The following is a 12610-nucleotide window of genomic DNA, read 5'->3' on the forward strand; positions in this document are numbered from 1 at the left end:
TATAATATATTGGCATATTGTGTATATATAGGCATAGGATAGGTCAGGTGTTTAGGTTATGTTGGCGATTATTTGTATTTGTAGTACGTGGGTGAAGCATTTATAGCGTTGTGATTCGAACAAAATTCGTCAGTGAAGCACTTGTTCCGGTTATGTTCGAACGTCAGCAGTTGTGAGTCGTGTGTAAACCGCTTTTCATTCATAAACAGGGGGTTTGGCGGGTGCATGGAATCACTTTTGAATCTTTGTTTGGAGGACGGGCTGAAAATTGTATACTCTACAGCTCGTCCTCCAAACAGACACACAAGTGATTCCATGCACCTGCCAAACCCCCTGTCTATGAATGAAAAACGGTTTACACACGACTCACAACTGTTGACGTTCGAACACTTCCGGAACAAGTTTCACTGAAGAATTATAGATTAATGAGAGGTGGGGGAGCTAATGAATTAATCCTCTCGGTTCAAAAGGTGGGAAGTAGTGAACAGTGTATGATGAAGAAGAGAGTATATATGAATAACTTATGTTCTAATGTTATAAAGTATGATGTTATTACAGAGTGTATTGCCATGCCCAAGAGAAAATTCCCACCACCATGGGAGGATTGTAATGTAGATGTAGTAATTACTCCTTTGTAAAAGAAAGAAAGTATGTATGAAATAGGAGAGCTGAGGGCAACATATGATTGTATAATTAGAAAACTGCCTACAGAAAACCCTCTACATGTATATTGTGATGGGTCAGTAGCTAGGGATGGGAAGGCAGGATGTGGAGTCTTGATCAGGGAGTACACTGACATCGGCACTGTAGATACTGTTGTTGGACGCCGCTTAACTGACAATGTCTCTTCAACGCAGGCTGAACTCCAAGGTGTATTAGCAGGATTACAGGAAGTAGTCAAATGTGGTAAAAATGCCTGCTTCTTTATTGACAGCAGAGGAACGTTAGAGTCTTTAAATAGCAGACGCCCAGTATATCAGAATATTGTGATAGAGTGTAGAGAGAATGTTAAGAAATTAGAAAAAACTGGGTATAAAGTAAGATTCATGTGGATCCATTCACATGAGGGAATACTGTTGAATGAGGTAGTTGATGACATTGAAGAGAGCCACTGAAAAAACTCTTGTTGATGTTGTATGTCAGTTAACCTTGAAACAAATAAAAACAAGAATCAAGATGATCTAAGAGGGTGAAGAAATTATAAAGAGAATGGCAATGGTGGACAGTAGTAACACACTTAAGAATTATTCAATAATAAATACAAATTCGTCCTTCACCTATGGTAAAGGAAAGTCTACTTGGAAGGATTCAATTTACATGAGATTAAGATTAGGATACAAATATATCTGGCAATACGGTGTTGATGTCAGTGAAAAAGATAAGGAGTGTAAATTATGTAGTATGCCGCACGCCCACACCTTAGAACATTATGTATTAGAGTGTCAACTTATTGAAAACTATAGAAATAAGGAAATAAATAGTGTACCACATCAAATTGTTTGGATGTGTGATAATGGTATGATAGACAGTATACTTAGGAGCTACAAGAATTTTGCCCCAAGAGTGTAACAATTATATGCTGTGCTTACTATATTAACCTGCAATGTTAAATGGGATTCTTGTAATGTTATTTGTCTATTTGTACTCACAGCATTTGTGCGCCCCTTGAGGGACTTGAAGTAGAGGAGGGTAGAAATAGCCTAAGCTACTCTATCCCTTTGAGATGTATTTATTGCTTATCTCAATAAACATACTTGAACTTGAATGTATGGGTTGCACAATTAATGAACTAAACTAACACGACAATAATATCAAAACACATTGTTATTTATATATTACTACCCCTATCATAATCTGCAACACAATCAGATTCGTTCTCGACTCACAATCGAGAATTCCGAGTTCGAATCCAGGGCGAGTAGGAAATGATTGGGTGTGTTTTCTATCACCTAATGCCGCTGTTCACCTAGCAGTAAATTGGAACCTCGGAGTTAGAAAGCTGCTACAGGATGCATCCTGGGAATGTGTGTGTGTTAGAGAAAAATATATGTAGTAGATATGATGGAGGAAACGAAGTTTTGGCATTTACTTGGCATAAGCAAATAAATAAATAAACAAATAAATAAATACATAAATAAACAAACAAACAAACAAATAAACAAACATAAATAATTAAATAAATAAATTACAAAGAAATAAACACCAACAAACAAATAAATAAACAAATAAATAAGCAAATACATAAATAAACAACTAAATAAATAAATACACAAACAAATAAATAAATAAAACATAAACAAATAAATAAATAAAAAAATAAAAAAAATAAACAAACGAATCAATAAATAAACATATAAATAAATAAACAAATCAATAAATAAACTAATAAATAAATAAATAAATACATAAATAAATATACTTATAAATAACGTTTTCTTTAATTAATTCTAATGCTAGTAGGCGAGAACAGTTGTGAACGGCAGGTAACGCACAAATACATGAGCGCCCAAAACACTTTAACACAAAAGACAGAGGTTTTTATTATTTAATATTACATATTAGGTACTTCCCTCTAATGTTTATTATTATTTACAAGTATAACTATCACGTAATAAATTTAACAGGAATTTATCCAAAAACTGGCCATAGTCTTATAATTTGTGCGTTCGATCATGTTCGTGGACCTTCGGACGTGTGTTTACGCTGGCGGGCGTCGCTCTTACGAAATTATGTCTATTTAATTTAATCAAGAATTTAACTGTTAATAGCATTATATTGTGGTTTTAATATTAAGCAATTTTATATATATACAGATGCGAAAGGTACAAATTTTGTGTAGGAAATGGTAATAAATATATGTAGTGGTGTGTAGTATCCCCTCGCCGCTCCCCGCCCACTGTTTACACTCTCAGCTTCCCGACGCCGCCGCCGCCGCCACAACGGTGCTCGCAGCCACAGCTCACAACAACAGCTCTGTCACATTTATAAATACACATACACACACCTGAGCGTTACATACGTGTACCGGTATACGCATACATTGTAGTGTTGGGGTGATGTGTGGTGCCGCGGGATGGTGCAGTGAGTGCAGTGAGCCACAGACAATAGAGACACTTGGTTGAGGACTTGGGCTATAGGTCTCACTTGAGTGTTTCACTGCTCACAGACGCCCTGTGAGCATTACTCACATTGGCAGTGTACCAACACGTGTTTACATCATGCATCTTAGTTGTCTCTGTGCATTTATTATACCATTAGTGCCTTGTGGATCTCGAGTCGTTACCTGTTCATCTCATCTCATAAGACATCTCTACAGTATAACGAAAGCAGACAATGTCACATAAGGTCCTCACTTTTAGACACAAGATATAGCAAAGTTTGATGTGTAAATTGACACAGGTGTAGATTTGACAAAGGTTACATCTGGAATTATAGATCATGCACTGTTGTTGCTTGTTAATTAATATTCCACAACCTTCCACAACCAGCAACATTAATGTTCCAGAGGGCGCCTGACAGCTGGGTGGACAGCGCTTCGAATTCGTAGTCCTGAGGTTCTGGGTTCGATCTCCAGGGAAGCGGAAACAACTGGGCATAAAATTTCTTTCACCCTGATGCCCCTGTACCTGGGACTTAGGCAGCTGCTACAGGCTGAGCAGCGTACACAATTTGCCAATTTGCTTCCCTGGGGGTGTGTAACAAAAAGGAGGCCTGGTCGAGGACTGGGCCGCGGGGACGCTAAGCCCCGAAATCATCTCAAGATAACCTCAAGATAACTTTCTTCCATTGACTAATGATGGTTATATTAATCTACCAAATGGTTCACTTGAATTAGATTATGCTGTAGGTAGATCTAAGGTAGGCCTGACCTTACCAGCATTTGACACATTAGTTTCATACATTTACCTGATTTACCTGTATTTATATATAAATACTATTTTGTTATTGATAAGAATGTATATGATAACCATTTTGTATATGCACACTTTGCACTTGTTTGCTTCACACATTCCTACAAATAATATAGTAAATACTGTATTAATGCAATATACAACGGAACATGGTACAGTGGTTTCTTAGAAGGTACAATAATTGTGTGTTCTATAAAGCCACTGGTTAGTGTTCCAGGCTTGTGCACAGTGTTCCAGGCTTGTGCACAGTGTTCCAGGCTTGTACACATTATTCCAGGCTTGTACACATTGTTCCAGGCTTGTGCACAGTGTTCCAAGCTTGTACACATTTTTCCAGGCTTGTACACATTGTTTGAGGCTTGTACACATTGTTCCAGGCTTGTACACATTGTTCCAGGCTTGTACACAGTGTTCCAGGCTTGTACACAGTGTTCCAGGCTTGTACACAGTGTTCCAGGCTTGTACACAGTGTTCCAGGCTTGTACACAGTGTTCCAGGCTTGTACACATTGTTCCAGGCTTGTACATTGTGTTTGAGGCTTGTACACAGTGTTCGAGGCTTGTACACAGTGTTCCAGGCTTGTGCACAGTGTACCAGGCTTGTACACATAGTTCCAGGCTTGTACATTGTGTTCCAGCCATGTACACATTGTTCCAGGCTTGTACACATTGTTCCAGGCTTGTAGATTGTGTTCCTTGCTTGTACACATTGTTCCAGGCTTGTACATTGTGTTCCAGGCTTGTACACATTATTCCAGGCTTGTACACATTATTCCAGGCTTGTACACATTATTCCAGGCTTGTAGACTGTTCCAGTCTTGTACACATTGTTCCAGGCTTGTACACAGTGTTCTAGGCTTGTACACATTGTTCTAGGTTTGTACATTGTTCTTGGCTTTGTGTTGTGTTGATTGTAATCTCCCATGCTGGGTAGATAGTCTTGTCACAGTTGGTGTTATTAGTTCTTTACCACTTATGTTGTCTGTACTGTACTGCGAGTAAGTGGTACATTTATCCAAATTTCACCTGAGGGCCACTAACACTAGTGGCCTTAATGAGGACAGGAAGCTGGCAGCTTGTTAAAGGTTTCCCACTCCCATTTTCCCCTGGTGATCTTTTCAAGTTGGATTTTAAAATTTAAGTTTTGGCATTTATGGCATCGGTGGGTAGGCTGTTCCTTGTTGCATACAGGAGGTTGCTTCTACATATCTGGCAACATCTCCATACCAGACAGCTGGTGGGAATGTATTACAGTGGCTGTGATTTCTTACAGAAATCACTGTTTTCCAACTCATTTTATATTTCTTTTATTTGACTGGTGCTGCTTGCAAGATTGATATCAACATTATCTTGTATGCCTGCTTTGGCTAATTCGTCTGCAATTTCATTGCCATTGATTCTTACATGACTAGGAACTTAATTAATTATGACTTCCGCCACTACATTCTAGGTCTTTTTGGCTCATTTCCTTTCAGTATTACACTGACCTTTCTTAATGGTGGATCGTACCCTGAAATGTAGAATTCCCCCTTCCCTTAACCCTTCTCTTCACCCATTAGTTTCACTACTGTAATTCAATGACGTTTGGATTTTCTCCCTTATTGTATACATATACTGTACTGTAATGAAGCAGCCTGGTATGCTATATGTGAGTGCTGTATAGACATCTTAAGTTTTTGGCACTGATACTAGCAGGCTGAAAGATTTCTTGGGTCTTTCTGGTTTTGCTTGTATCCTGCACACAATTGCCAGAATATTGTCATTCTGGCTTCATGTATAAGTATCTGTAAAAATAAAGTCTTAGTTTGGTTTGCAGTTCTTTGATTATGGATTTACTGTATATGGTAGTCAATTAATGAAAAATGCCTAAATAAAATTGTCATTTGTTCACACCATCTTTGGTGGATGGAACATATTGGCTGCTACTACGTAGCATGCAAATGATGGCACCTTACTTGTTAACTCAGAATTACGTATAACAATGTAGAATACTGTACTGTACAGTATTACTCAATCTGGATACATTCAAGGTAGGCACATATATGTTCAATATCTCTGGAACGTCATCTTCTTAATAAAGTTAAGAAAGGGAGTTTCAATACACTTGACACTTATTTTATATGAAGTCCTGCAGCATATTCATTCTTGGTAGTACAGTACTGTACATTCTGTACATAGTCGACAGGACTTTACTACATAGGTATGGCACAAATCATGTGTCATTTTCTTAATTTGTCTTGTAAATACTGAAGTTTTCTCAGCTGTTGTGGTTTTAAATAAATGACATTTTGGAATAAAACCTAGTATGCCGAATTATAATACAGTATACTGATACACTGTCGGATCAAATTAGGATATACAGTGTAAACTATAGTAAGTTGGATATATATTTCTTGCTCATGGAGGGCTAATTTATTATTCTACACGCCAATAATTTTGCAACATGTTGTATATATTACAAGGTTTTTTCATGCTTTCAGGCATTTCATGCCATGTGTCCATTTCACAAGATGTGTGTTCACAGTAAGGAGGTTAATTCGGAAGAAAATTATCATGACACTATTGTTAATAGAAATAAAAAAAATAATGTTATTAAAATAAAATCAGAAGATGAAGTTGAGAGACCTTGTGTTCCAGAAGAGGCATATTCAGATTACCAGCACGGAGAGACACTGGCCGACGAAGACCCACCTGTAGAGAGCTTTTTATCTTTCGTACAAATAAAGGAGGGTGAGTGTATTTTCTGTAAAATGTCTATTAACATACAGTATTTATAAAAAAAATTTTAAGCTGTGTGTTGAATTAAGTTTTTCTTGTACAATATTATAAAATATTTTGCATGTAGGTTTCAGTTTTTTTGCTAATTGTTTTATTAATTATTTGTGTGTTTATTATTATTATTATTATTATTATTATTATTATTATTATTATTATTATTATTTATTACTGTATAGTAAGAATAAGCTTTTATTTTACATGTAACCTGTTATAGCATTTATTACCACAGTAAACATAATCACAAATTGGAATTGAATATTAATAATGTGCTGTATTCTGTTTTAACGTACCATAGTAATTTACCAATATACCTGTAGCTCTTAGTATGGGAAATCGTGTGTACATATCTGGACTGGCTCAAGATTTCCCTGATGCATTGGCTCAGGTACCACAAAGACACTGGCACCACATACACAACCACAAAACTACCAGGTCTATGGACTTGTGCAGGTGTACTGAACACCAGGACCAGAATCTTTTTTTTTTTTTTTTTTTTTTTTTTTTTTTTTTTTGAGATATATACAAGAGTTGTTACATTCTTGTACAGCCACTAGTACGCGTAGCGTTTCGGGCAAGTCCTTAATCCTATGGTCCCTGGAATACGATTCCCTGCCGCGAAGAATCTGGTGTGCCTCATAGAGGCGAGGGAAGCATGGAGGATCAGAAATCAATCTCATAAGCAAGTAAATCTGCACAGAAATTTACAGGCAGCTTGGGTCAGTCAGGGATCCAACCTCTTTCCTTCTTCACGCCAGTGATTGGCCCCAACACTTTTTTGCAGGGACATTTTCCGAGCCAAGTGAGATGAGCATTCCTTGTTGCTTAAATGTCCTGTAGGGGCTAGACTTAGTATTTTTTTTTTTATTATGCTTCACCATTGTGATTTGAAAGTCATCCCTTTAGGGGGGAGCCTTGTTAGCAGCCCCTCCTCACTGCTTCTTGGACCCATTAGATTGCATGGCAGAGGTACAATAATAGAAATGTCCTTTGATCTGTAAGAACACCACAGGACATCCTGGAAAACTACAAATAGCAGCATTGGGTGGAGAAACTATAGTTAATTGACTGAATACACATGCTAGACAATAAATCTTCTAGGAACGAGGGGCTCCATCCCCCCAAACAGTCACATACAGGCAGGTTTTCAAGGTGCAGGGAAAGTGTCTCTTGACAAGCAAACTTTAAATTCTAACTTCAAATGCTCTGCAAGGGAAGGCATAAATAGCCACAGCTCACAAGTCATGTCCACTACTTGAGCACACCTTCAGCAGGTCTTTAACTTTTATAAACAGTTAGCATGTCTCGATTTCTCCTGAAGCAGCAGAAATAATCACGTCTGCTACTTAAAAGCAAGGTGACTTGAAGAGTCACCTTCTAGAAGAAATGGCCCACAACCCCTGAAGGGTATCTGGTGGAGTATTGTGGAAAACAAGTCGAACCCAAGAATGGAAACCCTAGCCACTGTTTTAAGCAAAAAGGGAATGCAAGAGTGCACACACTATAGGTGGCAAAAACATAATCATGAAGCATAGATAAAGCAATGGCTCTGGTGTAATGCAATGGTCCAGAAAAAGCCAACACCATCTAGTTGAAAGTAAGAAGCTGATGATGAGCCTCGGAGAGGTTGAAGGAGTTGGGCAGGTTACATCAGGCAGAAAACTGAGTAGGTAGGCTTCCTGAGATCACAGGTGACCTGAGTTGGTATCTGTTGGCATTGTGCTGAATTGCAGTTAGGGTATTATCTGTTATATTTTTAAGCCCTTTGGTAGATTTGCACACATAAGTAACAAGGATGAATATTTGCTTTAAACAAGTCTGGTACATAACCACTTGGTGGGGTTACTATGTACTGTACTAACAAAAGTGTGACTACTAACTGCAGTTCTTGACCATCATTTGGACATACAGTACTGTCTAACCTCATTAATTTGGATCATTTGAGAACGACCCGAGTCCAAATGACAGAGATTCGAATTGGTGGGATTTCCTACAATCCATGTAAAAAAAATGTACTGCAACTAACTTAATTCATATTTCTGCATACAATAAACAAATATACATTGTTAAGGAAGGATTTACATAAAAATATATTAGAATGACAACAAATTTGATCTTGTCATTATTGAGTTATGTCTCAATACAAAAAATTAACCAAAAACCTATTTATCGGCCATGGCTGAGCTCAGGATATTGACTGTGGGGTCCACTAGGCAGAAACTGGAGGCATTTCCTTGTGACCCTGTTTACTAGTATAGTAATGATACCTGGTGGTGGTAGGTAGTTTTGTAGGTAATGGTAACCCCAGAATGCTATTTAGTGCTTTCCAGGGGGTTTGAAATTTTTTGTAGCGAGCTGGTTCTTTGGTGATGGCTTGAGCTAGATTTGTCATTGTCTTACTTATCCACTTGTTATCCCTGATAAAAGCACTTGAAAACATTAGCGTCAGACTTGGGGCAGATATCCAACTGACTTCGGGTTTAGGAAGCTTTCAAGGAAGTTTTGGCTCAAAAGTAACCATGTGAATGTTATACTGCTGCAATTCATTCTCTTAGATATCTAAATGCTCAGGTCTTCTTCAAGGCATGTGACCTGACAGCCTCTACATATTTAGTACAGTGTATTGCATTATGATTTTTTTAAGATGTTCTTTGAAAATTTTTGTACAGTATTTGAGTGAAATAAAAGATTTTGACTTTGACCCTGAATTTTTAGCATCCTCAAAGAAATGACCAAGACATTAAATGTATTTTACTTTACTTTTGGTGCTATTTTGTATTCATATTACTAGATTGGGAAAGATCAGCTTATTGCAGACAATGAGTCACAATAACTTGGTGGAATGTACGATGATCAAGCCACACACCAGAAGATGAAGCGACGACGACATTTTGGTCCGTCCTGGACCATTATCAAGTCGATTATCACAATCAATTTGATAATGATCGGGGACAGACCGAAACGTTGTCGTCTCTTCGTCTTCTGGTGTGTGATTTGGTCATCAGCTTAATTACAAGATCTGATAGGAAGAGTTAAAATAATATTGAAAACATTTACAGTGTGATAATCCAGCAGGGACAGTAATATCATACCACATACTGTACAGGGTATTTAGATTGTTTGGGTTACTTTAACTTTACCTGATCTAGTATCAATACATATGCAACATCTATATAATATAAATATTGATTGTGATATATTTTCCTTGAGTGGCAAAGCTCTGAAGCTAGTAAGATTTTAAGTAGTGTTGAGAAATATTTAATGTTTATAATGTAGGAAATTACTGAATTATTGCAGAAAAGTTAATAATTTTTCTAAAATTTGTCATGTGCAGAACTTTGATTCTTCCCACTTCTGACATCATTAGTAGGTTGAGAGATCAAATTGGTATGACAGTTTTTTTTATTCTGCACTAAATTATCATTAATTATACAATGATGAATTGATGGCCAGTTCTAAAGTTTATGATCCGACTAATTGTCAATGTACAGTATACAACAGATTTACTCTGATTCCAGTAAAATTCCAAATGCTGTCATATTCTACCATGCTCGGTTTCAAAAGTAAACTGTCGGTGACATCAACAATGGAACATCGATCTTGACTGGAGTTTGCTTGGTTGATTTACAAGGCAGGTGAAAAATTATAACTTTGTCCAATATCACAATTGGAGCATTATATGACCTCGGATGTTCTTGGCCAAAAATGTATGAAATGTATTTTTTATTTCATTGCAATTCATACTAAATTATACTTTTGACTAATAAGATGTGCAGTGTTTGGCTTAAAAGTTGCATTATTGTTGCCATTTTCAAGACATAATTCTGATGAACCTACTATTTGTAAACAATTTGAATTAGTGTACCTCAGTTGGTAGTTGTTTATTTATTATGTGGTATGTATGAGGGAGATCAAGGTAACACATCTAGAGAAAAGTGCATTAGTCTGATAGGAGTAATTTGTACATATCAAATTTGATGTATGCAGATGATAACTCTCGCTCTTAAAAAGAACTGTGTATATACTGTATTGTGAAATGAATGTGATTAGTGAATTGAAGGAAGTGGTTGATCAGTTTAAGCACCTGGGGTGTAATTACCAAGTTTAGTTACAGGATGAGAGCTGTGCTCGTGGTGTCCTGTCTTCCTAGCACTCTTTGTCATATAGCGCTATGAAACTACTGACGGTTTTAGCCTCCACCAAATCACTTGTTCCAACCGTCTACCCCTCTTTTTTTGCAAAAGAAATCTTTCTAATATTTTTTGGGTCTTTATTTCCTTAGCTTGAATCTGTGTCCTCATATGCAATTGTTAAGAGGTATTTGTGCATTCGAAGTTGAGAATCGAGTCAGAGAATGAAAGTGGGTGGTGCAATGAAAGTCCTTGTTCGGAAACAAAAGTTAGAAATACATGCATCAAGACTAAAAGATATCAACCAAGAACAAGATAACAACATCAAAAGGACTACTAGATGCCTAGAATCTGAACATCAGTCATGGATAAAACTGCAAAGAAAGTCAACAAAGCAGCAAGCATTTATGCATCCCAAGAAACTGGATGATCAGCCTGCTGACTGGGCTGTACCACTATGTAAAGGACCTGGGAAAGTGAACCTTGGAACAAGGAATGTGAGAAATAGGCAAAAAGCAGCTGTGATGCCAACAATGTGAGGAGCCCACAAAATTGCAGCACCACAACCACAGGACTGCATAACAAACCCCTGGCGGGAGGTAGGAGAATGTCTGAAGTAGCAGACAACAGAAGAGGATACAGCTGGTCTCCCTGAAAAAGCAGAAAGAGGGACTTGGCCTATGGCAAATGAAATGAGGTGGCTGAATAGGCAGCAAGTGGTAATTTATGTAGCACCAGGCCATTATAAAACACTAACACTGTCAAGCTATTGCACAGCTGCTGTAGAGAAAATTGCCAATCTGGCACAAAAAAGACTGCCATCTGACTTTGAAACAGGGCAAGGCTAAGAAGCGCCATACACAAAGATTGGTGGAAATAATGAACCATCAAGGCTGGGTGCACTGCTGAATCTTGGTAGTCAGGACCTCAGGAAGGAAAAGGGTCGGGGTAATGAGTGAGGATCAGGAACTACAGCTGAATTGGCTACATGGACATCTACAGACTTAATGTGGTGCAACCTGATCAACATGGTAGGCAGCAGCTGAACTTTGGGAAGTTGAAAATCTAAGTCCATCATCCCCAAGCCAGAGGAATAGGCCTTTTGTGAATGCCATACAAACCAAAAACTGTGCCCTCCCCCCATTGACTGGATTCTGCATGAATATGCAGAGGCAAACAGGCCCATCCTTTGTAGGCAATTGAATGGTCTATAAAGCAAGGGGAAAGGAGGCCCCTTATGCATCTCACTCCATTGAAATAGAAAGGAGACACTGACTAAGAGAATGAATGGGAACAGCACTGAGGACCAAAGCCAAAGAAGCCAGTATGATCTGTCGAGGACCGTTGTAAAGTTCCCTCTTGAAGTGAGGCATAATATTGGCTACTATAAATGTGGCCTAATAGTGAGAAGGCTCTTACCTCGGGGGAGCAACTGGGTGACGTAGTTCCGCAAATGATTTTTGTATACTCTCGGCTACATTATTTATAGTACAGGTGTTCTCATTTTCAAATTTAATATCCCTCATCCAATTCATAGTATGCTGCCTATCTTATATCCAGCAGCACTTGATTTGATAATTCATATTGAAGAGTTTATCTTGCAAATACAGCTTGTCTTGAAATAGTGACAGTATTTATAGCGTCCATTTGATCAACTGTACAAAAAATGACTCCTGGACTCAAAACATTTAGTGTTTTGTAATAGTCAACTTGCCCAAGTAGCATTCATTACTAAGAAAATATGCCCTCTACAAAGTTAATAGTATAAAATGTGAACATTGTTGATTGCAACTGT

General features: G+C 37.7%; 1 protein-coding gene across 1 annotated transcript in view; it reads left to right on the forward strand.

Annotated features, from left to right (window-relative positions):
• Positions 1-2894: 2894 nt before the first annotated feature.
• LOC123746499 (uncharacterized) overlaps positions 2895-12610 on the forward strand; it is a 42627-nt gene continuing 32911 nt past the window's right edge. Inside the window, exons 1-2 of the mRNA XM_045728026.2 lie at positions 2895-2942; positions 6391-6640. Coding sequence (XP_045583982.2) covers positions 6403-6640 — 238 coding nt within the window. The 5' untranslated portion in view covers positions 2895-2942; positions 6391-6402. The remainder of the gene's footprint in view (positions 2943-6390; positions 6641-12610) is intronic.

This window comes from Procambarus clarkii, chromosome 90 (genome assembly GCF_040958095.1).
Source record: "Procambarus clarkii isolate CNS0578487 chromosome 90, FALCON_Pclarkii_2.0, whole genome shotgun sequence".
Classification (NCBI taxonomy): Eukaryota; Metazoa; Arthropoda; class Malacostraca; order Decapoda; family Cambaridae; genus Procambarus; species Procambarus clarkii.